Source organism: Vigna angularis, chromosome 2 (assembly GCF_016808095.1).
Source record: "Vigna angularis cultivar LongXiaoDou No.4 chromosome 2, ASM1680809v1, whole genome shotgun sequence".
Taxonomy (NCBI): Eukaryota; Viridiplantae; Streptophyta; class Magnoliopsida; order Fabales; family Fabaceae; genus Vigna; species Vigna angularis.
In genome coordinates, this window is record NC_068971.1 from 48,073,034 (window position 1) to 48,099,156 (window position 26,123).

The following is a 26,123-nucleotide window of genomic DNA, read 5'->3' on the forward strand; positions in this document are numbered from 1 at the left end:
GAGCAAACACAAACAATTAGGACACTCAATCACAAACAATTACAAGGAAATCAAAAGACAAAAATAAACAAAACGCATGAAAAGCTCAACTTTTGGCAAATTCTGGCCGAACCAGTCGCGCCCAGGCGCGACCTGCTAGGGGCGCCCGGGCGCGACTTCTGCATGAAATTTTCTGCAGAATTTTGCCTTTTTGGTTACCTATTTTGGTGATTTTTGTGGTTTTAGAAAGCAAGCCAACACACAAGCAATTCAATTAAACACACAAACTAAAACAAAGCAGTCAAAGCATGGATGAAACAGAGAAAATGGAAAAACAAATGAAGATCAAAGCATGGCCACAATTTTGGCCGAGCCAGTCGCGCCTGGGCGCGACCTGCAAGGGGCGCCCGGGCGCGAGTTTCTGCAGAGTGCAGAACTCAATGGCAGTGGGTTTTTTTCCAGTTTTTCAATCATCAATCAAGCATTCAAGCAGTTCAATTGTACAATCCTAGTCTAATTCAAACAACAATCAACACATGAAAGCAAAGGAATTTCAAAAGAAGCATACGAAAGCAAAACCTACTTGATTTGGAGAATTGAATTTGAACTTGAATTTGGGGATCTTGAGAGAGTTGAGAGCTTGACCTTGATTACCCAAAGAAAACAGATTTTTGGTGATGAGAATGAGTGGGTATGAGAGTTCACAATGGAAGTGATAAAGTTGAGTGGGTGGGTTGAGTTGGGAATAGGTTTACTAAGTGAGAGAGGCCACAATGGTGAGTGGGAATGTTGTTGATTGGTGGTAGTTTGTGTGGCTTAGATGGAAGGGTATGGTGGTTTTGGGGTTTTGGAGAGAGTAGGCACGAGAGAGAGAGGGCTGGAAATTAGGGTTTGAAAATGAGGGACATCAGACCACTGTGGACTTAAAATCAGAAGAATTTGGGCCTGCACATGTCGCGCCCGGGCGCCCTCTTTCTCGCGCCCGGGCGCGACCAGCACGCTGATGTCTCGCGCCTGGGCGCGCCTGGTCAGGGGGGCTTGGGCGTGAATTCTGCAGAATTTCAGCAGACTGCAGAATGGCTCAACTCACAGTACCATTTTCTGATTTTTGCATTCTCTAGCTCTCAAAACACCCCAGAACACCTTATTTTTATCAAACACGTTTGCTTAAATCTTCAATAAGGGAAATTCACTTGAAGAATCATTTTGAAGGTGTTTAATTTCACAAATTTTCAACATTCTCCAAAACAAGCAATAAAAAATCAAGACACAACACAATCACATCATACACATCTCAAGCTACACAAAACAGTAACATACTTCCTCACAGACAAAATTTTAACAAGTGCTAAAACACAAACAAACAATCAACAACACACACAAATAACAAAATAACACTGAAAGAAGGTTAGAAAGCTGGGTTGCCTCCCAGTAAGCGCTTGTTTAACGTCATTAGCTTGACACACTGATGCTCATGGATCTGAGAGGTGAATGATTGTTGTGAGACGCTGAATCTCACCGCCTAGGTACTGTTTCAGCCTCTGTCCATTTACCACCCAACTTTTGTTTGGATCATCTGCTGCAGGGTTAACCAACTCAATAGCCCCATGGGGCTTTACCTCCTTTATGATGAACGGTCCAGACCACTTTGATTTCAATTTGCCTTGAAGAATCTTGAATCTGGAATTGAAGAGTAAAACTTGTTGGCCAGGTTGAAACTCTCTCTTTAAGAGCTTTTTGTCATGATACAACTTAACCTTCTCTTTGTAATTCTTGGAGTTATCATAAGCTGTCAATCTCATTTCCTCCAACTCCTGTAATTGTAACTTCCTCTTTTCTGCAGATAAGGTAGAATCAAAGTTCAAGAACTTCAGGGCCCAATAAGCTTTGTGCTCCATCTCCACCGGTAAATGACAAGATTTGCCATAGACTAGTTGAAAGGGAGTCATCCCAACAGGTGTTTTCATTGCAGTCCTGTAGGCCCACAGAGCATCATCCAGTTTTAATGACCAATCTTTCCTGGAAGAAGAAACAGTTTTCTCTAGAATCCTCTTGATTTCTCTGTTTGATACTTCCGCTTGCCCATTGGTTTGAGGATGATATGGGGAAGCAACTTTATGTTTCACCTCATAGTTTTTTAGTACCTTTTCAAGCTGATAGTTGCAGAAATGTGATCCTCCGTCGCTGATAAGAATTCTTGGCACCCCAAATCTTGAAAATATGTTTTTCCTCAAGAATTTAATCACAGTGGTTGCATCATTCTTTTGGCATGCTACTGCTTCCACCCATTTGCTAACATAATCTACTGCAACCAGAATATACTCATTAGTATAAGATGAAGGTAGGGGACCGACAAAATCAATACCCCAGCAATCAAAAACCTCAACTTCCAGGATGCTTTGTAGTGGCATTTCATGCCTTCTTGAGATAGTGTCCACTCTTTGACATTTATCACAACGCTTGGCTTGGGCATAAGCATCCTTGAATATAGTAGGCCAGTAAAATCCAGATTGGAGGACTTTGGCAGCTGTTCTTTCACCATTGAAGTGTCCTCCATAGGGTGAATTATGGCAATGCCACAAGATTCCTGCTGATTCTTCTTCAGTAACACACCGCCTCAAGAGATTGTCAGCTCCTAGTTTGAATAAATAGGGGTCATCCCAAACAAACTGCTTAGCATCATTTAAGAATTTCTTCTTTTGTTGCCATGAAAGATCATCTGGAAGGATTCCCGCAGCTTTGAAATTAGCTATGTCAGCAAACCAGGGCCTTTGTTGGACCATCATCAAGTTCTCATCATAAAACTCTTCACGGATTTCTCTTTCTTTAGTTGTAACTTCATCATTGACAAGTCTTGAGAGATGATCAGCAATGACATTTTCGCTTCCTTTCTTATCTCTGATCTCCAAATCAAATTCTTGCAACATAAGAACCCATCTTATCAATCTTGGTTTGGAATCAGGCTTGGTAAGCAAATACTTGATAGCAGCATGGTCAGTGTAAATAATCACCTTTGAACCTATGAGATAGGGTCTGAATTTCTCTAATGCATACACTATGGCAAGAAACTCCTTTTCCGTGGTTGCATACTTTAGTTGAGCTCCATTCAAGACCTTGCTTGCATAGTAGATTGTGTGGAACACTTTCTCTTTTCTCTGTCCGAGCACTGCACCAATAGCATAATCACTAGCATCACACATTAATTCAAAATCTTTGTTCCAATCAGGAGATATGATCACCGGAGCGGAAATTAGCTTGGCTTTCAATGCTTCAAATGCCTTCAAGCATTCTTCATTCAGTTCAAATGGTGTATCTTTTACAAGGAGATTGCTTAAGGGCTTAGCAATCTTGGAGAAATCTTGAATGAATCTTCTATAAAAGCCAGCATGCCCAAGAAAGCTTCGAATTCCTTTCACATTAGTTGGTGGTGGAAGCTTTTCAATGACTTCCACTTTAGCTATGTCCACTTCAATTCCTTTGGAAGAAATTTTATGCCCCAGAACAATCCCTTCCGTCACCATGAAGTGACATTTTTCCCAGTTAAGAATGAGGTTGGTTTGGATGCATCTCTTCAAAACTGTTTCCAAATTTGCCAGACATAAGTCAAATGAGCTTCCAAATACTGAGAAGTCATCCATGAAGACTTCTATACATTTCTCCACAAGATCGGAGAATATAGCTTGCATGCATCTTTGAAAGGTGGCAGGGGCATTGCAAAGCCCAAAAGGCATCTTTCTATAAGCGAATATACCGAAGGGGCACGTGAATGCGGTCTTTTCTTGATCTTTTGGATCTACAGCTATTTGATTATAGCCAGAATAACCGTCCAAAAAGCAGTAGAAAGCTTGCCCTGCTAATCTTTCCAGCATTTGATCCATAAAGGGGAGTGGAAAATGGTCTTTTCTTGTGGCCTTATTCAACTTCCGGTAGTCAATGCACATTCTCCAACCAGTGACAGTTCGTGTAGGTATAAGCTCATTTTTCTCATTACATATGACTGTCATGCCGCCCTTCTTCGGGACCACTTGCACAGGACTTACCCATGTGCTATCAGAGATAGGATAAATGATCCCTGCCTCAAGAAGCTTGAGAACCTCTTTTCTCACCTCCTCTTTCATGACTGGATTTAGCCTTCTTTGAGGTTGAGTTGCTGGTTTAAAATCATCTTCCATAAAAATACGGTGCATGCAATAGGTTGGACTTATCCCCTTTAAATCAGAGATAGACCATCCTACAGCTCCTTTGTTTCTTTTCAACACTTCGATCAACTTTTTCTCTTCAGCAGATGATAAGGAGCTGCTGATAATCACAGGCTTGTTGTTACCCTCATCTAGAAAAACATACTTTAAATGAGAGGGTAAAATTTTTAGTTCAAGCTTCTTCTCTTCCATCATGACATCAGTCTTTATATCTTCGATCTGTACCTCATTAGATGGGATCTCCTTCAGCACATCCAAATCTGTTAAACGTTCTTCAATCATTTTCTCTTCTTCTTCATTGAGAGATTCACGTGCATCTATGAGTGTTTTTATCAGCGGGGACGACACATGTATCTCCCTTTCTACCGTTACGCAGGCTTCGTCAAGCACATCAACTTGAAAGCAAGCTCCCTCATCACTGGGGTGAGACATTGCTTCAAAAACATTGAAATTCACCTCTTCATCTTCCACCCTCACCTTGAGCTTACCATCATCAACATCAATGAGAACTCTTGCCGTCTTCATGAATGGCCTTCCAAGGATGAGTGGTACCTCCACATCCGCCTCCATTTCCATGATAACGAAATCCACTGGAAACACAAATTTATCTACTCGTACAAGAACATCCTCCACTACACCAAGTGGATACTTGATGGATCTGTCTGCCAATTGTAGGCTCATCCGAGTAGGTTTGAGTTCAAGCTCTCCAATTTTCTCAAATAAAGAGAAAGGCATCAAATTGATGCTTGCACCCAAATCGATCAATGCTTTTCCAATAGCTAGCTTACCTATAGTGCAGGGAATGGTGAAGCTACCAGGATCCTTGAATTTAGGAGGGAGGAGCTTCTGGATAATGGCACTGCAGTTACCTTGAACTTCAATGGTCTCTTCCTCAATGTATTTCCTCTTTTTAGTGAGGAGTTCCTTCATGAATTTTGCATAGGCCGGCATTTGTTGTAGTGCTTCTGAGAATGGTATTTTTATCTCCAATTGCTTGAAGATATCCATGAAACGTCCAAACTGCTTTTCTTTATCCTTTCTTGTATATATTTGTGGATAGGGAAGGGGCCTCTCAACTTCTTTTTCTTTTCTTTTTCTTCTCTCATCCTCTTCTTCTTTTTCTTTCTCTCCACTAACACTATTCTCATTTTCTTTTCTCTCATTCTCTGCTTTTCTATTCTCACTCTTTGTCTCATTTTCATCTTTTCTTTCATCACTCTCTTCTGAGTTCTTTTTCTCTCCACTCACTAACAACTTACCACTTCTTGTAGTGATTGCCTTGCACTCCTCCTTTGGGTTGGTTTCAGTATTAGCTCCAAAACTCTTATCAGGTTTTTCTTCTAGCTTCTTGGCCAGTTGGCCAACTTGTATCTCCAAATTCCTTATGGATGCTTCCGTGCTTTTGTGGTTGGAGATGGATACTTGCATGAATTGTTGAAGAGTGTCCTCCAACTTAGAGGTCCTATCTGATAGAGAGGGGTGTGATTGGTATTGTTGTTGAGGTGGTCTGTTTGAAGGTCCAGCTTGTCCTTGGCCCATGCTTGGGTGCGGTCTCCATCCTTGATTATATTGATTGTTACGGTTTTGATTACCCATATAGTTCACGTCTTCTTGGGTATTGACCTGCATAGCACAATGACCATTAGCATGTTCTCCACCACACAATTCACACCCTTGATGTTGGGCTTGTGAAACATTCTGGAGTTCTTTTGGCAATTGAGAGAGTTTGTTCATGAGAGCTTCAAGCTGTTGGGTCATTATCTTGTTTTGGGCTAGTAGAGCATCCTGAGATTGTAGTTGAAACACGCCTTTTTGCTGAGCCCTTTCATTCTGCAATTCACTGTCATTTGCAGCCATGTTTTCTATTAGCTCATGAGCTTCTTCTGGTGTCTTCCAACGGATATTTCCTCCAGCTGAGGCATCCAACATCAATTTGGTTTGGGATCTCAATCCTCCCAAAAACATGTTGAGAACAGTAGGCTCATCAAACCCATGAGTGGGTGTCTTTCTCAGTAGCCCTTTGAATCTGTCCCAGGCTTGACTCAGAGTCTCATTGACATCCTGCTGAAAAGATGAAATCTCCTGCTTCCCTTTGTTAACCTTGGACTGTGGAAAGAATTTGTTGAGGAATTTTGCCACAACATCCTCCCAAGTAGTGAAACTATTTTCAGGGAAAGAGTTTAGCCACATCTTCGCATTACCTCCCAAGGAGAATGGAAATAAACTGAGCCTTATTGCCTCATCTGGCACTTGATGGATCTTTACAGTGTTGCAAATTTCCAAGAAAGTTGCCAAATGATTATAAGGATTCTCGTGTGATAGGCCATTGAATTGATTACTCTGCACCAGATGGATGAGAGCAGGCTTCATTTCCATGTTCACAGCATTTACCCGTGGTCGAGCAATACTATTAAAGTGGAGCGGTCCTGCAAAAGTAGAGTAGTCTTCCAAGGTGCGCCTTGCTTGTCTATCACCATTGCCATTCATATCGTCATTCATATCCCCCATTTCCTGATGAGCTGTGGAAGAGTTTGGTTGCTCAGAGATTACAGGTGCGGGAGAAATGTTTCTCGAAGTTCTGTTTTCTCTCCTTCTTTGGCTATTGTTTCTTCTTGCTGTCTTTTCAACTTCAGGATCCAATAGAAGAGGTTCAAGTGATGGTGTGCTTCTAGTACGAATTTTTCTCTGCATTCACTAAAACAACAATACTAGAGCACAAGATTAACTTTAATATCACTAAAACAAATTTATTCACAGTATAAAGAATATAAAGAATAAAGCCTAAGTTGGTTAAGAATTACACAACAGTAAAGTATTAACACCGAGTCCCCGGCAACGGCGCCAAAAACTTGTTAACTCATTGGCAAGTGTACCAAATCGTTCTAAGTAATAAAACCGGTAAGACCGGATATCGTTTCCCAAGAGACTCGTGTAATACCTTAAAACCGTATAAAAAGTTAACTAACTTAGACTAAGAATACATCATTTTGGTATGATTCAAGTGTAATAAAATTCCAATTCAAATATAAGTGATAAAATGAACGTCTTAAAGGCTAAAAGATTGGAAAATGGTTAATGGATAATGAAACAATATGGATGAGATGTTGGAGAATGATTGTAATTACTACGCTATCATGCAAATGCACATCACTACTTCATCAATTAATTGCGTTTGTCAACCTTCCAATTATACTTAGACCCAATTCCTTGGTAGAAAAAGCCTAGACTCACTTCTTTCAATCCCAATTCCTTGGTAACCTAGAAAGTTCATCTGCATTACGATTAAAGGTTTAAGACAACTAAAGCATCAAGCTCCATTCCTAGATACTATCTCCTTTAGGTGTTAATTCCAGTTCAAGATCCACACAATACTTTCCAATATCTAGCAAATCTTAGAATCATGTTATGGTTGATCAAGTCACAACAAGCTTTAAGAGAAGGAAATTAAACACTCACAATCAATTGAAGGAAGCTTAAATTCATTAAACTCAAGTGCATTTACATGAAAGTTTCGTAACTACATCATTCCCCAACAAAATGAAATTAGTTCTCCATAGTCATGGAGAACTTGAGCTTACAATGGAGAAAAAATGGAAGAATGGGGATCCAAGGAGGAAGGATGGAGAGTTTCCACTGCCCAAAACCAGCTCCCTTAGGTCCGAAAATGGTGTTCCAAGCTCCAGCCGCCAAGAATATACCACCCTCAGTTACAGAATGCTTTAAATAGATCTAGGGTTCCAGGTCAGCAGAGTTCGCGCCCGGGCGCCCCTCCTCAGTCGCGCCCAGGCGCGAAGCTCTCGCAGAAGGTCGCGCCCGGGCGCCCTCTTTCTCGCGCCCAGGCGCGGAGCTCGCGCAGATGGTCGCGCCTGGGCGCGGAGCTCGCGCATATGGTCGCGCCCAAGCGCCCTTTTGGCCGCGCCCAGGCGCGAGGCTTGCGCAGAAAATGTATCCTGCTTCCTTCTTCTTGGGCTTTTAGGCGTGAACTTCCTTTCCTGCTCCATCAGATCCTACTTTTGAATCCTTTTCTTGCTCCCATTCTTGGTAAATACAGTACTTCTCTAACAGCTTGCAATTCGCCTACAAATTTGAGGAATTAAATGATGAAAACTTGTATGTAACGCTTAAGCTAGACTTATTCGCAAACTTAGATGAAAAGGGAGGATTAAACATGTTTCAAGCTTAAAAAGGGTAGATTTGGTACAAGAATTGGTTCAAAGATAATGGTAAAAATTACCGTTATCAGCTGGTTCCCCTTCTGATAGGAGGTCTACTTCTGGATATTGTGTCTCTATTGGTGGCAACCTGATATCTTGGAAAAGTAAGAAGCAAAGTGTTGTGGCAAGGTCCAGCGCAGAAGCAGAATATAGAGCTATGGCATCTGCTACTTGCGAGCTTGTGTGGCTTAAACAATTACTTAGTGAATTGAAATTTGGAGATGTCACTCACATGACACTTATATGTGATAATCAAGTTGCTCTTCATATTAGCTCTAACCCTGTCTTCCATGAGAGAACCAAGCACATTGAAGTTGATTGTCATTTTATTAGAAAAAATATCATATCAGGAGATATCAAGACTGAGTTCGTTAACTCAAGCAACCAGTTGGCAGATATATTCACCAAGTCCTTACGAGGACCTAGAATTGACTATCTTTGTAACAAGCTTGGAACATATGATTTATATGCTCCAGCTTGAGGGGGAGTGTTAGATGTTAAGTTGTGTGTTTATGTTAATTGGGCTTAGCCCATTCTGTATTTAGGGTTTAACCCTTATCTTACATTATAAATAAACTACCCTATGTGTATGCTAAACACATAAGGGAGATTTCTCCTAATCTTCTCTACTATTTCACACCTCTAATTAGGAAGATTCTAAAGATATTATCTCAAATTACAACACTTTCCCTCAAGCTGGATCATACAAGATTGTATGAACCAAGCTTGGAATAGTCAAACTCAATTGTAGAGAACGTCAATAAACCAAATTGGACAACAATGGACAAAAGCGAACTAGCACAATGAAACTTCATCTTGGACAGCAATGGACGAGGGCAAACTAGCACCATGAAAATTCAACTTGGACAACAATGGACGAGGGTGAACTAGCACCATGAAACTTCAACTTGGACAGCAATGGACGGGAGAGATTTCCATCAAAAATGGATGAGATGACTTGTAGCAGCAAAAAACATCAAACTACAAGAACAGATGAAGGGCCTCCAGTGGCGAACAGCAACAAACTGCAGGGATTGAATTGCCATCAATAGTGAACTTAAAGAACTTGATTTCCACGAGTAACAGATGGGAGGCCTGCAAAGGCTAACAACCACAAACCTGTAGGGACTTTAACCACCCTGAACAACAACGAACCTTAAGGGACTTAACTGCCCTAACAACGACGAACCTTAAGGGACTTAACTGCCCTAACAATAACGAACCTTTAGGTACTTAATTGCCCTAACAAAAACGAACCTTTAGGGACTTAACTGCCCTAACAACAACCAACCTGCAGGAACTGAACTGCCTGCAGTGGCTAACAACAACAAACCTATAGGGACTTAACCACCCTACAGCGGCTGAAATAGCAACAAACCTTCAGGGACTAACTACCCTGTGACGGCTGAAACTTTTCTTCCCCTCACGATTGAACACACGTCAATGACGTGAAGGTGAAAGAACGGGTGAGAACCGATTCGTACTTGGGGACAAATCTGAAACCCCTAACATCGAACGAGTCAAATCAGCGGGTAGTCTCATAGAACAACTCTCAGTGAGCTGTTACAACAAGGCATTGGCAGAAACCAAAAACACCAAAGATTGGGACTATTCCTAAATGGTGATACTTAACACTGTATCACAAGAAGTACAGGCTAAACTCTAGCCCAAGAAGGAAGTTCTCTGCACGGGCTGAAAATATTTCCCCTCACGGCAAACAGCGGAAACGACGGCCAGTGCACTTCATGAGGCACTCTTAATCTTGACCAAAGAAAATGATACAGCTTATTTAGGCGGCAGCGACAAACCGCAAAGGTTACAACAACTGACTGCAACTATGGCGACTGACTGCGCCGACGCCGACTGTGGTAGCAGCAGAACGAAGCACTGTTGCTCGAGAAACAGAAACGAATGGAGAGGTAGAGAACCCTTCGTAATGAAGAGGAAAGAACTGACGCGATGGCGTTGAAAGAGGTCTCCCTATCGAGAGCAGGTCATGAAGTATATCCCAGCGATTTAGTACAATGGCGAGATGATGGCGTTAAAGTGACATATCAGAAGGAGCATATTACAGACATGGAGGTCTGGCAACACGACCGGAAGCGGCGCGGTGTGATTCCGACATGGGGAGGGTGGTGCGTGACGAACACGCACCCGAGACCAGCCGAAGAAAGGCGGCGCATGCGAAGGCTTCTGGGAGGTGGATTACCAGGGTTGAGTCGTGCTCCTTGAGGCGCACCCAACCCTTATCTTCGTCGGAGAAAATGACGACGGTGACGGCGACTATCGGCCTGATTTGGCGCTCGTGGCGGCGCGTGAATGAGAAGTAGCCATCGGAACCGGCACGGTTGGCCGTCGCTTGAAGAGACGATCCAGATCCGCTGGTCACTGGTTGAAACTGCGGCGGTGGCCGGCGGTGGTCGACGGCTGAGAGCAGCGTTGCACAGCAGAATTAACAGTGAAGTCAGTGGCCTTTCATGGTTCCCAGAAGAAGAGACTTTCGGTCTCTTTGATTCAACTGGTAGTCAATAAGAATGCCAAAAGGAGCCAAAATTGATTGGGCATCAATAGATCTAAAGCACCAGTTTCAGCTACTGGTCCGAAAGGGAATGAGTTTGAATCCCATTTTGATCATACTCAAACAAACTTTGTATTTGGTAATACTGGAAAAAAAAAGGCCAGAATTCTAAGGCAACTTGACTAGAGCAATTGAAGCGCATTAAAATCACATGTTAAAGAAGAGACTTTAAGGGGGCCGTCGACGGCCATGTCGGCCGACTGCCGGCAGACAGCAAAGACAGCGGAAGCGGATCAGACAAGCTATGATACCAAGTTGAAAATAAGAGTCATTTATTATTCTCAATCATAAAAAATACATTCTCATACCCTCTATCTGTAATAATCTAATTATCCTAAAAAGAGAAATAGGAAAACTAGAAAATCTAGGAAAATAAAAAAAAATAAAAAATTATATATCTATTTCCTCTAATTAAGAAGATTCTAAAGATATTATCTCAAATTACAACAAATACTTTAACCTTTTTTATGTGAAATCTTGCGAGGGTAGCTTATTATTTTTTTACATATGTAGTTACGTCTCATACATGATTTAATGTTAAACATAGTCAGATACTTAGATTATGTCATCAAAGATATCTTTTGGAGCTTTGGAATCATACATGAAACACCTCACTTAGACACAATTTCTTTCCCTTTGTTATGTGTTTTAAATTATCAGATCAAGAAGCTAGATCCAACTAGTAAAAGAGTTAGCACCATTGCAGGAACTGGAAAAGCTGGTTTCAAAGATGGAACGGCTGTAAAAGCTCAGGTTGGTAAAATGTTTTATGCTATTTTCCTTAATCATCTCCTAGTTGGCGTACAAATTCCAGTTTATATTCTTGTTATAAAATGGTGAATCATCCATTGAAGACATACCGCTTTGATTCCTTTTTCTCTTTCATTTTAATACATGTAAGTGAGCAACTGCCAACTGTTTCAAAGGTAGAATGAATTTAATGGCATAGTTTTTGTTGGCTTATAGTGCATAGGTTTGCATGATCTCAAGCTGATGAAGCAGTATAAATGATGGGATTTGTAATATCAGGTGTTCTCTTCCTTTTATTCTTCAAGTTTTTTAATGATCACTAGACTACCAGATAAAAGCACCACAAATGTATTGATGCTGCTTGATAATACTAAATGATATTTGCACTATCTTGAAATGTGCAACAGGTTTCCTGGGAATTATTCTACTGATGTGATTTATGTTCCTTTTGTTATTTTTTTTTCTTTGTTGGGGAAACCCCTAAGTTGTTCCTCGTTGACTAAAGATAGAGCCTTAAAAGAATATATAAGTAGGGATAAACTCTAGTCTTATAAGCCAATCTTTGTAGGATTGACTTAGATTCTATCCAAGTTTTAAGATGGTATCTACTTGTGATTGATGGATATTGTTGTAATTGGAGAAAATATCTTTAGAATCTTCCTAATTAGGATATAGATATATAATCTTTTATTTTATTTTGTTTTCCTAGTTTCTCTATTTCCCTTTTTAGGAGAATTAGATTATTACAAATAGAGGATATGAGAATATATTTTTTATGATTGAGAATAATAAATCAGTCTCATTTTCAACTGTGGATACGATGAGTATTGGATACATGTATCAAATACTGCGATTTGTCTCATCTTTATAAATATAGGATACGATTAATTGAGATACATTTAAAGATATATACATGTATATAGTTCACAAAATAAAATAAATATTATTATAACTTTTTAAAAATCATATTAAAATTGAAAATTCTTATTAAATATTATCTAAATGGTGAGTTGCAATTGTTTCTATCTACATTTCTTGTCACAGTGCTTTTTTTTTTTAATTATGCAGTACTCAAATATCAAATCCTGCAAATGATTTTATGGAATAAATCATAAAAATGATATATTTTATGTATGTTGGAATAATATAAAAATAAAAATAATGATAGTTAAATATAAGACTGAAAAGAAAAAAAAGGACTATAAGAAAAATTGCCACTGTTATATATATTAGTTGAATGTTATATCTAAGGCTTAGTTTAGGAAAAACGGGTAGAGTGGGATCCTGGGACGTGTTGCCTTATTCAGCATGGGTAATAAAGTCTTTTCAGATCAAGGCTTATCAAGGTTTAAACCAAAGGACAATGCAAATTAAAAAACAGGATTATTAGCTCTACACCAATAAGCAACAGTGTTAACTTCTGAGCACTTTTTTTCATTTTTAATTGCTGACACTTTACAGATAAACGTATCCGTGTCAGATACGTCCTAGACAGGGATATGCAGCCATATGATGAACCGTACATCACAGCTTAAATCTATTAAAAGGTTACTTGGTATATTCTCCACCAAACTCAATAGAGTTGGGTATGATGAGGTGTATTTGGAAAAATCCAAATTCCACATTCTATATAAGTGGGGATAATTCTTACCTTGCAAGCCTGTCCTGTGGAACTGGGATAGATCAAAACCAAATTTTGAGTTTCTTCTGGAGAGATTTCTTATTTTCCTTTTTCTATTCTAGAAATGGGAAAAAGTTGAGAAATTTATGCTATTTGACATTGTTAATCTGACCTAGTCTTTTTTCCAGTTCTTTTATTCTGTAGATCTATTATTTAATAGAAAATTTTCACTTATTTGAATGCTTCTTTTTTCTCAGTCATCCTTCTCACAAAGTCTATTTGCAGATAAAACGAGATGTATCTGTGTTCTCAATATAAGGCAGATGTGTGTGTAATATTTTTTGTCATTTTTCTCGCAGCTCTCTGAACCGGCAGGAATTGTTGAAGGGAACAACGGTATGCTCTGTTTACTTCCTTCTACTTCATTGATTTTAGGGCTTTCACATATTACTCTGAATGAGTCTATAAGATGGAATGTACTTCATTGATTTTGATTTTAGGGCTTTCACATATTACTCTTATTTGTTTGACCAAAATGTTGACAAGTTTTATAAATTTTTTAGTTCTCCAACCGCCCAAAATGTCTTGAACGTTTTGAAAGAAATGTGCATATATACCTGTTAGTAACAACTGTCACAAACTCTAGTTAAGCAGTTAGATTTGTTGTAACTACGTATCCTGTTTGAATACTGTCTGTCATTGTTTCAAATCAATGAATATCTCTTTTCAGTTTCTCAAAATTTAGTTTATCTCTCTCTCAATCCAACCAGAGCTTGAAGGTCCTGCTATGGCTCCTAATCCTTTTCCTCTTTCCTCTGCATCCATTGTCTTCTCGCATACTATTTCAAAAATAATTGATGACAAAAACTTCTTATTATGGCTCCAACAAGTAGAGCTTATTGTCAAAGCAAGTTGTCTTCTGCATTTTCTTGTTTTTTCAAAAATTCCTGTGGTTTATCTGTGAAAGTGATAAGGTGAAGGAAATATCAATCTTACATACAATGCTTGGAAGCAAAAAGATCAAATGATCCTTTCTTGGCTCCAACAGTTCCTTTCAAGCTTGTTAATTTCGCATTGAGTTGCGATCCACAACACTAGAAACCAAAACCATTTCAGGATTTCTACTACAAATCAAGGCTCTAGCCGATTTGTTGGCCTCTCTTGGTATCTTATTACGCCTCACAAACACATTTATGTGATTCTTGAAGGTCTATCATAGGATTACTGCTCACTTATCGTGATTGAGAACCAATTTGAACTGTTCCCCATTGAAGTTGTAGCACTCATCCCCACACATGAGATGCAAGTTGAGAAATTTTGCGAGAAAGTTCTTTTGGACTCTGCTAATGTCAAACTCTCTAAAATGATGCCCGTTAGTTCATCTTTGCAACAACAATCTAGTTCATCCTCTTTGCAACAACAATCTAGTTCATCCTCTTTGCAACTTCAGGTTAAGCAAAATTTTGAAGATGAACCTTCGAATCAAGGTTTTTGAGGTTTTACTCAGGATCATGACAACGGCAATGGTTGTGGTCGTGGTGGTTGGTACTCTAACATACAGTGCCAATTATGGTTGAGGTGTGGTCATATTGCTACATGTCGTTGTCCTCATTACGATCAGCCCTATTGGTTGCAAGTCAGTATGTCTAAGACACCAGGGCTCTGAGAATGTTAATGTTCCTCAAGCATTTACTCCTTATTCCTTTGTTGCATAGTGTGAAAATGTATCGCACTTTGCCCCTCCATGGAATCGCATCTCTTGCCCCACCATGCCCTCAATTTCAACGCCAAGTGCCATGGTAACTAACAATAGTATCGCACGCAACAGTGGGTGGTGTCCATACTCCAGACCTTATTTTCTTATAACTGATGACTCAATATTCAATAGCTTGGTTCGTTTGAAGATCGTGAGCAAATTTTTTCTCAGCCTTAGCTTCCTCTGAGCAATTTTGCTCTTCCACAACCATGCCCTTCAAGTAATTTTTCACTCTGCTAGATGCCGTGTTTTGCTCTCACATCATGTCCTTTGAGCAGATTTGTTTGTTTGAAGTTGTCACCCTTTGAGCATTTTCTGCTCTTTGGAATCCACTGCGCTCCTGAGCATTGTTTCCTTTTTAGCAGTTGTGTAGCCTTTGAGCATTTTTCACTCTTCGGCAACCGCTACGCTTTCCAAGCATATTTCGCTCTTCAGCAACCAACTGATTAATATGCTTACAAAATCTCTCAAGGTATCTCTTTAACTCGTATAATACATGTGCTCTAGCTGAAGTCGAAATTTTAAAGATATAATATGAATTTTATTACATAAAATAGGAAAATATCTTGACAAATATTTCTGTACTAATTATTGATTTTGTTCGTTATTAGTATATTTCTTCTTTATTATAAATAAAAATATTCATGCGTATACTAGACAGTTACAAGCAATCCTTCGATAATGTTCAAGCATTGTAATATACCTCGCTTCAAATAAATAAACTATTTCATTTTTGTTCTGTATGTTTTATCAATAAATCTGATCGCATTCATTCTCCCTCATCTCAATGTGTTTAACATGCACCTAGAGCTAGCGTACTGTTGGACCATTTTGTATAATTTAGCATTTAAATATTTATATACATGAACTATAGTAGTGTTATAACATTTGTGGGTTGGTCTTTTAGAATCCTGTGCGCCTTATCCTAACAAGTGGACATAACTGTCATCACATTATGTATGATTATGGAATTCGTACACTACCTTTTTGTAGTACAAGTACATATCTTGTTCTTTTCTCCTGTTTGTTGATCGCTCGATTCAATTACTTTGTCTAAAATGAATTAACTTTAAATCAACCTTAATCTTAGAAAAATAAATTGTCTGTATTTTGTTTTCAGGGAGATTATTTATAGCTGACACAAACAACAGCTTAATTCGATATCTAGATTTAAACGCTGATGAAACTGAACTCCGTACCTTGGAGCTTAAAGGAATTCAGCCTCCTAAACCAAAATCAAGATCTTTTAAACGTCTTAGACGACGAGCATCAGCCGACACAGTGCCAATTCCGATTGATGCCATTTCATCAAATGAGGGAAACTTGTCTATTAAAATATCATTACCAAGCGAGTATCATTTCTCAAAGGTCCTCACCCTCCTTTATTTCAAACACACTTCTAATTCAATTCTTTGCATACAAGCGAGATTATATATTTCGCTGACTATTGTCCTAATTTTACATTGCAGGAAGCACGCAGTAAATTCAGCGTGGATATTGAACCTGAAGATGCTGTGAATATTGAACCCCTCGATGGATTCCTTAGTCCAGAAGGATCTGCAACTCTTCACTTTAAGAGATCCTCTAACTCTGCTTCAGTGGGAAGAATTAATTGCAAGGTATGCCTCATTATAGAACTCAGAAGTATGTTGGACTCTGAAATACTAAGGTTTTCTTCACGCCTTCAAATTCTAGTTTCACATCCCTGAAATTCTAGTTTAATGGCATCAAGCGATAAAATTGACTGACTTTTAACTCAATTTTGTTTAGCTGTTATGTATTCAACTGCAATAATTATAAATCCACCTCACATAGCCTCGGGTGGTGGTGGTGGACAAACTGATTGAGCATAAACGTAAAAGGGATTACATTCTCTCTTTACAGGTTTACTATTGCAAGGAAGATGAAGTTTGTTTGTACCAGTCTTTGCTGTTTGAGGTCCCCTTCCCAGACGGTGCTTCTAGCCCTGCCAAAGCAGACGTCACTCTCGCACATTTTGTGAAACCCAAAACTTCAACCAGCAACTTACTGGAGACAGTTGTCCGGTGAGTCGGTGACACCATAAAAAGACAATTGTATTCAAATGCTTGAGTGTCATGATCTTTCTTCCGATACAACAGATCATAAGTTCATAACTAACAAAGTTCAAGGTAAGTTGCGTACCTTTCTCGCTTCTCTGAAGATGTCGTCATCAATAATCATTGTGTAATCATGTTAAATAATTTATCTTATTAGTTATATTCATTGTTATAATGGTTGTTTTGTGGATAAGCAAAGATGGATTGTCTACGAAGTCGACACTCGTGCATCATCCATGTTATGATAATTGGAGGCCAATAATTGAGCATACTAACATTATTGTAAAAAAACATATCTATGCTGAACGTTTAACACTTTACGTGTGTTTCCGAAAATTGATACGATAGATTAAAAAAAACATGAATGATGCATTTATGAAATAATCATCGTTGTTATAAATTGATTTTTATTCAATATTAAATTTTTATTTATTTAAATAATAATATTATTATTATGAATATTATTATCGTGATTATAATTAATAATTATTCATTATATATATATATATATATATATTATTTTTATTTTCATGATTTTTTATAATTATTTTTATGTTACATAACATATCAATTATTTTACAATATAATTAATCATGTTTATGCAATAGATTATATTATCTACAGTGTAAATATAATTATGTTATATAATTAATCATCTTAATTTCTTGGAAAATCAAATAGTGTTTAGAAACATTTTCTAGGGATATTGATACAGTAACCTCTTAAGCCAATTTACAATTGCAATGTTTTAATTTAAAAAAAAACATTATGATACTGTCTTTTCACTTTGACTCATTATCAAGATTTCTTTTATTAAAAAAATTATCTTTCACTAATTTTCAGGTGCCGTAATATTAAAATAAAACTTTCCTAACGTACAAAATTTCTTTCAAATGCCCCGTTATTAAAATATAATTTTCCTATGCAAAATTTCTTTTTCTTCTTTAGGTATTCTTAGAGAAGTAGGTGTCATAAATGGCAAATAGCTTTTGGCGACATTATCAAGGTCAACCCTTCACAATAGTGATTTTTAGATATATTTTCGATGAACTTTGATTAGTGAAGTGTCATATTACCAAAATGATCATGGAGTGATTCTTTCTACACCTCACTGTCTTCATCCTGCATCCCAATTTTACTTTTTTACTCTTCATTTAACAAAAAGTCAAAACCTAATTAATTGTTTCCTAACTGCATTTCAAAGTGCGTTTCCTAGTGGTTGCATTTCAAAATACGTTTTATATATTTATGTTGTTTCCTAACCGCACTTTGAAGTGTGTTTATATATTTATGTTGCACTTTGAAGTGCGTTTCACGACGAATTCCAAAAAAATTACATATATAATAATTAAATTATTACAAATAAATCTAAAATAATATTTAACATTACAGATAATAATTATTATTTAATTCAATAAACAATTTAATAATTATTTAAATTTCATGAAAATTTAAAAAACTTAAATAAAATTAAATACATAATAAATAATATATTACGAAAATAATAATATGTTGAAAAATAACAAATTCAACAAAATTTAACAAACAAATAAAATAATTCAAAATATATTAAAACAAAAAATTTTATTTAACAACTAACATAAAAAATTAAATTTATTATACTAACCTAATAAAAATAAAACCTAATAAAATAAATATATACTAACCTAATAAAAAAATAAAAAAACTAAACCCTAAAAAACTAACGCACTTCGAAGTGCGGTTAGTCTCAGCCGTAGATCGAAATGCGGTGGGATCTTCGTGCTTTACGCATTTCGAACTGCGGTGGGTGGGTTTGTGCTTTCCGCAGATCGAACTGCGGTTTGTCTTTGTCGCAGTTCGAAATGCGATTTCTCTGTGCACCTGACCGCACTGCGGACGTCTGTGACCGCAACTCTAACACCGTTTAAGTTCTCCGGCGACGAACACGAACCAACCTCCGACGCACGAAGCGAACACCCAACCAAGCACATGCATAGAACAGCAAACAAAGCAGATGGAAGGTTTTACAGATGAACCACGACGAACGCAAGCACGGACGAACGCAAAGCACGAAGGACGAACGCTTGGCACGACACGAACGCAGCTTGGCACAGGGAGCCCAGAGAAAAATGGCAGAATGAGGGAGAGAAAAAGAGGGAGAACTGATTTGGAAAGGGGGTGTAGGGTTTGAGTTTGAGATGCAGCACGCAGTTAACTTTTTAAAAAATTCAAAATATTCTCGTTAAGTGTGTGAAAGATGAAGGGTATCATTGGAATTAAAATATGTTTTGGAGGTGCAGGACGAAGGCGGTGAGATGTAGGAAGAATCACTCATGATTATGTATTAACATTTGTACTTTGAATTAAGTGCATTATATTTAGTTCGGTCAAATTCGACCTTAAAGTAATTTGTGATTGAAATTTTTTTCTAAAAAGAATTTTATGATAAAACTTAATATAATTTTGCACGAAATAATTATATTAGAAAAGTTGTTTTTTTATCTCACTCTAACTAGTTGGTAAACATTTTTTTAAAAATGTGTTTCTTTTAACAAAAAGTTTTTTTGTTAGTGAGGCATTTAAACTCAACCTATATTTTCCTCTCTTCCATTGTTACCACCAAACAAACTATATTTCTTTCAGAAGTACTTCATTCGATTAGAAGCTTGCAAATGCTTGACTTGGTGTTTTAAAGACAACATTATTATTAGAAAGTGATTTTTAAACTTAATTCAACCCACAAAACCGGTTTGTATGTGTGAGGATTGTTTCTCACTTATATATTATAATTTGACCTTACTTCTAGTCGATGTAGGACTTTCAATAATTAGACATGAATTTTTCTGTTTGAATTAATGAAAATGAAGGAAAAGGAAATGGAAGAAATAAAAGGAAAGATTTACTTTTTACTAATTGTTAAAAAATAAATAAAATAATTGGATATATGGGACCATTTTACACGTACCCAATCTAACAAGGCTAAAGTGGTGAGAGGATTCCTTTTATTTTCTGTATAGTTATTTTAAAAGTTATATACAATTTAAATAATTTTACGTTGAGGAAAATAATAGAGTAAAAGGTTAATTTTTTAGTAGATTTAATATTCTGAAAAAATATATAATTTATTTATTGATTTTTATTTTCTCTTTGCTATATAAGTTACCAGTATTATTGAAGGAAATTTATCTACATATCTGTTTGGTACTTTTACCTATCTAACTTGTGAACATCCTTCACTTTTTGTTTTATTTTTATTATTTTTATCTTCTTTCCATTTTCCTCTAACATTTATGAAAGGAAATGTGATCCAAATCAGTGCTGCTTTGTAAAGTGGAAAGAGAGAGATAATTAATATTTTTACGTTCAGTTAAACAAATTTAGAAAGTTACGAGACTCTTGTAAGTTTTCTATTTATATATATTTATCTTTTTTATTTTTTATCTTCTATTATATTAATTAAATTGTACCACTTCCGAAATATTTTCTTCTATTTTTACTTTTTAACTATTTTTTAAATTTATTTCTTTTTTTTGTTTATAACTGTTTTGTTTTCTTAAAAACTTAGTGCTTTTACTTAGGAGTCAGCCAAAACCATGTCAATCTTAGAAAAAATCATTTTCAGTTTTTGGTTTTTATTTGGTGAGGAATCAAATCCAGGCTTAAGACATTTATACAGTACCATCCCCAGAAACGAAGACTGCCTTAAACTTTTCTTATAACTTTCCTATTCCAACCATATTTAGGAAGAAATGTTGAAATACAAGAGATGGTGGTGGGATGGGACAGAAAGTATGAGAATTAAGAGTAATTTTATTACTACAATTAAAAGTAATTGCATGATTTTTTAGTTTTCTTTTTACTTTACATTTATACACGTGAGCTCCTCACTTTTACCGTGTACGTATGTAGCCCTGTAACGTGAATGCAACGTTTGATTTTGCAGCAGAAGGGGTTTTGGTCTGGTTCAGTCATTCTCACAATTTTCTTATTATTATGATGATGAAACCATACTCTGCTTATTTCATAGCTAAAGGCAAAAATCATTGTACGAGACCACGTTTCGTGTAGAGATTAGACAGTAAAGCATGTCTCTTTCAAGGAGGCAAACTTGTCTTCCATGTCATTTTGATAGATTCGTTTCAGATTTCCCATTTCGGACTCACATTTATTCATCTCTCTTACTGCTGCTAAATGATAACTCACCCCAATCTTCTCAAACTTTTCTCAGCAATAATATCTGCAAACCAATAACATTTGCAAAACACAATGTTTAATTTGAGTAAAAGAGTGGCATGCGTTCCTTTATGTGTGTGCATCCCCTCCTCTAATCATTGTCAACTCTGACTCCTCCAATGTTCCATTGCCATGTCAACAAATACCTTCAAAAGCCACTTCTTTAGCTGTCTTTACCCCCAAAACATTTATCAATTTCCAAGCGTGAACATCAAATCCAATCCTTGCAGGTAAAGGTAAGAAACACATCCAATTTTACATTACAATAATACTCTCCACCATAACTTTTCTCACATGCCACCGATTTCGTTCAACCCTCGCCCAAAAGAAAGGGTAAAACTATCCAAAACAAAGCATCATCATTTCCTCTGACCATCAATGTTGGCAGTTGGTTAAGAGATGGCAACGACCCACCCCTGTTTCATTCAAATAATTTAGCTACTCCTTTCCCTTTTCTCCTAAGGGTAACTGGTAAAACCTTCCTCCTCAGGTTAAAAATGCTTCTATCTAGTTAAGGTACACTTTCACAGAAAATTCACCTCTTCAAAAATTACCTCGCAATTTCTCTCGTCTTTGTAAGCAAGTTAAGACGATTGACCCAAAAGGAGAGATCTTATCCGTAAAATGTAATAAATAATAAATAATCGACTGATGGAGATTGGATATAAACTTTGAAAATGAATTAAGGCTTATATTTTTATTAATTAAGATAGTGAGCACCTCCTTCCGGCGACTATTGGAAATTAATGTTTGTCCAACTAAAATGGGAAGTTAAAGAGAAAGAGAGGGTAAAACCTAATATCATATTTTAATTTGACAATTTGTCTGCTATTTGTTAAGCAAGCCTAAATTGTGGCCCATTAAAACCTAATTTATAGAGGCAAGTTGTCTAGTCAAATATACCTAAATTTTCCTTATCCAACATGCCATGTCACGTCACTATCTTCCTGCATTTGTTCTCGGAAAACTTTCAACTACAGTCTTGTTATTCATCTTGCTTTTCTAGTCAAACTTTCAAATCTTTACCTACTCGCCCCATTTTGTCCTTCTCCAACCCATAATTTTATACCATACAAGTCAAATTAGTGTTATTTTCTTAAAAAAAAAAAGGCAAATGAATCATCACTTTGTCAAAAAATTATACATATCAAAGGGTAAAATAAGAATACATGTAAAAAAAAAACTTAAAAAGTGCATTGCAAATTACAAAACCGAAAAAAAAGTATGCTCAACACGGAAAGATGCAGGGGTAAAAATGGAAATTAGAAATTATACTCTGAACGCAACCAAAATTTAGAGAAAGAAAAAGAAATGAAAAGTAAAGAGAAGGACGCGTGGATCCTCGTGAATTCTCTTTTATTCTCTCTCTCTCATGCACCCACCTTAATATCATAATCTTCTTCTCTCATTCTTCGTTCAAATATGAATTCCAATTCTTGCAATTTCTGATCAGTCAATCATCGCTTCCACCTTCTCTATTTTCAAAAACAATTCCAATCATATCCCTCTTCTCTCCATCATTCTCTTCTCATGGCGTCTTTCCACCCCAACCTCCATTCTGTTACGTCATCGCAACAATCCAATCACAAGAAGCGCCGCAAACACCACGCTTCCCTCGCTTCCGCTCCCTCTCCATGGACTTCCCAAACCGAACACCGCATCTACGCCACTAACCTCCTCCACGCTCTCCGCCGTAACAGCCCTGCCGCTGCCAGCGATGTCCGCGCAGCCGCCGACCGTGCCCTCGCCGCCACGGCCAAAGGCCGAACTCGCTGGAGCCGCGCGATTCTCGCAAATCCGTTTGGCCGGTGGAAGAGGAGGCACCACATGAAGGCCAGGAAGTCCCGCGCTGGATTGATGAAGAAGAGGACGCCGGAGATTCGGAGAACGGCCCCGCCGCTGCAGAAGAAAGCGCGCTCTCTCGGACGGTTAATCCCCGGTTGCCGGAAGGTGTCGTTCCCGAAGCTTCTAGAAGAAGCCGGTGATTATATCTCTGCCTTGGAGATGCAAGTGCGAGCCATGACGGCTCTCGCCGACCTTCTCGCCGGCGGTCCGTCGTCCCCCGCTCCTCTCCGTTTGAGTTGACTTACTTTGTTTTTTAGCGTTCCTATTTTTGTTTATTATATATGTTTATATATCGTTTTTATTGGTTTTCAGCTTTAAATTCCTCTTCTCCATTTTTTTATCCTCATTTTTTTTATTATTTCAGTTGAGGAAGTTATAATCGAGAATAATAAGACATGTCTTATACTGTTATATAGTATTAGTACTATGATATGGTATATCTTTTGAAGGCTGGGATATAGTATAAACAGGTTCTCAATTATTGACGAGAAACAAGTTAAGACCTGCAGACTTGTCTGTTGTAGCAGAGGAAATGGAGGGGCACCCTAGCTAAAACCAGTTTTCACTTGATTTTTACTCCCTCATACACATATTCAAAGTAATTTAGTAAAAATCTCTTGCTACAGACATAGACAATAATGTGGACACATTTGTAGTGTTTGGTTGTGAAACCAAAAAGGAACGTAGGGTGGCCTGAGATTCATGTCATGTGATTGGGATGTCCCACACAGAGAGACGTGAGATGAGTGATGATTAGATTGGGTTGGATAGCATTGCATGCGAGTGAGTAGTATGTGAAAATGGGTTTCACGTGGCTTTTGAAGAATTAGAATGGTCATTGGCCTTTTGTATTTGCATCCACATTGTTCTCCTTGGAACAGACAAATATGGGTCAGATCCTAGACAATGTTCTCTTTCTCTCTCTGTCTATCTCTCTCTGCCTAAACACCTTTTTCCTTATTGAGTCCTGACACGCGTGCAACCTTGACAATACATCTCTCATTTTTCCCACAGTGACATCCCATGCCATGTGGCTAACCCACCACCCTTTCCTCCATTTTTCAACTTTCAATTCTCAAAATTCCACACCTTCTTTCCACATAATTGCTACATTCTTTGTCCTTTCCCTTAACCATCACATTCCACATGCACCCATGTGCTTCCATTTAACCCTTTTCTTCACAGAATCAGGAGATGGGGCACACACTCGCCACAAACTCTGTCCCCTATCTTTTTCTTCTCAACAATTACTCTCATTTCTTCATTCCACCAAGACTTCTACACATATATGGTTAACAGCTTAAGGTATAAGGAATATTAAAAGACTTTCTTTACATAACAACAAAGAAAATTATACTTTTAAAAGCCCACCTCATAACTATTTTATTAATATAATAATATATTAATATTTTAGGTTATGTAATAATAGTTTATTTTACGAGTGTTGATGTGACACCCCAAATTGTCTTTAAAATATTCACTGACAACACCTTAAACTTTATGGACCCATCTTAAGGGGAAAAAATATACCAAGGACAATATTGATTCTATTTGCCTTAGATATTCCATAAACTATACTTCATTTTGACCTCATACCATGACTAGGGATATGGAATTCGTGTCAATGTGTTGCCTATAAAATTATGTACATGTTTGTTTGATGGCCTTTCAAAATTGGGATTAATTAAAGTCCTTGATATGGTAAATGAGACCACTAGTTTGTCTGTTGTTGGAGCATTTTCCTTGACGTCATCATGGGTGTCATCAGCTGTTTCAAACTCTGGATTTGTGTTTTATATGGCTTAAATTTGGTGCACATGGGAAGTACTGCTTATTAAGTGCGCAAGGGCCTTGGGACCTAAAACATCATAATTAGTTGGGTGTTCAGCCTTGCCATCTTTCTTGTCTAACTAAAGATGATTTAGATAATTTAAAATAAAACTTCACTTTTTAATATCTTCAAGTTGAATCCACTTATTATTAAACTCATCGGAATCTTTATTAATGAGTCACAATTCATTCATATAAAAGAAAAATAATAATTACCTTCAAATTAAATCATTTTTTTATTAAAATCTTAAGTCAGTTTTTTTTATATGTTATTTAACTCGTTAAAGTTTATGTGATATAAATCTTAATTCATATTTGAACTCCAAATATTTTCTTCTAGAGTGTACTTATATCCTGTATCAACATTCTTTCTGTCGAGAAAAATATTCTTTTTACTCAACTATTTTAACGCTAACCCTTGATTGAACCATTAAAAACTATAACGAGACATTTTTTAAATCTTATGATACGGAATTTTTTTATAAAAATATCTATAAATCTAGGATTCGTGATTATTCATAACTTATCTGAGCAATAAAGAAGACGAATTAGTGAGTGAAATACCACTTGTTGTAGTTAAATTGGAGTTTTTCCATTGAATCTACAATTGTTGGGTCTGTTTATCAGTTTGACCATTTAGAAAGATAATTTTTGTATTATTAAATTTGTGGTAAATGTGATTTGGTCTGCTATGACAGTCATGCTTACTAATTTCTGGGCACCAGGCTCATTCCTCGATTTGTTTACTAGGATTTAAATTTCTGAAAAAAAATTTACTTGAATAAAATCTAGGTTTCAATTATGAGAAATACAAAGCGAATATTAATTTACACAAAGATAAACTGAAAGCATATGGAGATAAAATATAGGATTATTTATGGAAAACTATAACTATGAGAATAAAGTTGTGGGTAAATTGAAAAAACAGAATAGATGAAATGGGAAAAAAAGAAGAAAGAAAGAGAGAATAAAAGAAGGTTGTCTTAGGAATAAATTAATGGAAAATAAAGAAATGATTAGTGGGCCAGAAGTGTGAATTACTACACGTGGCCTCTTTA

General features: G+C 37.1%; 2 protein-coding genes across 4 annotated transcripts in view; both read left to right on the top strand.

Annotated features, from left to right (window-relative positions):
- Nucleotides 1-17,511, top strand: part of LOC108328957 (protein SUPPRESSOR OF QUENCHING 1, chloroplastic) — a 46,270-nt gene extending 28,759 nt beyond the window's left edge. The window contains exons 24-28 of one of the 3 annotated variants that reach the window (XM_017562887.2): nt 11,631-11,723; nt 13,701-13,737; nt 16,218-16,465; nt 16,567-16,716; nt 16,982-17,511. In XM_017562887.2, the coding sequence (XP_017418376.1) occupies nt 11,631-11,723; nt 13,701-13,737; nt 16,218-16,465; nt 16,567-16,716; nt 16,982-17,146 (693 nt within the window). In that variant the 3' untranslated portion in view covers nt 17,147-17,511. Of the gene's footprint in view, nt 1-11,630; nt 11,724-11,936; nt 12,000-13,700; nt 13,738-15,462; nt 15,570-16,217; nt 16,466-16,566; nt 16,717-16,981 lie in introns of those variants that run through there. The other 2 variants (XR_001832176.2, XR_008247250.1) reach the window with 2 other exon arrangements.
- A 5,409-nt stretch (nt 17,512-22,920) lies between these two features.
- On the top strand, nt 22,921-23,475 carry LOC108328671 (transcription factor bHLH149). The gene has a single exon (XM_017562564.2). It carries the CDS (start codon nt 22,921-22,923, stop codon nt 23,473-23,475), a length of 555 nt encoding a protein of 184 aa, XP_017418053.1.
- The last annotated feature ends 2,648 nt before the right edge of the window (nt 23,476-26,123 follow it).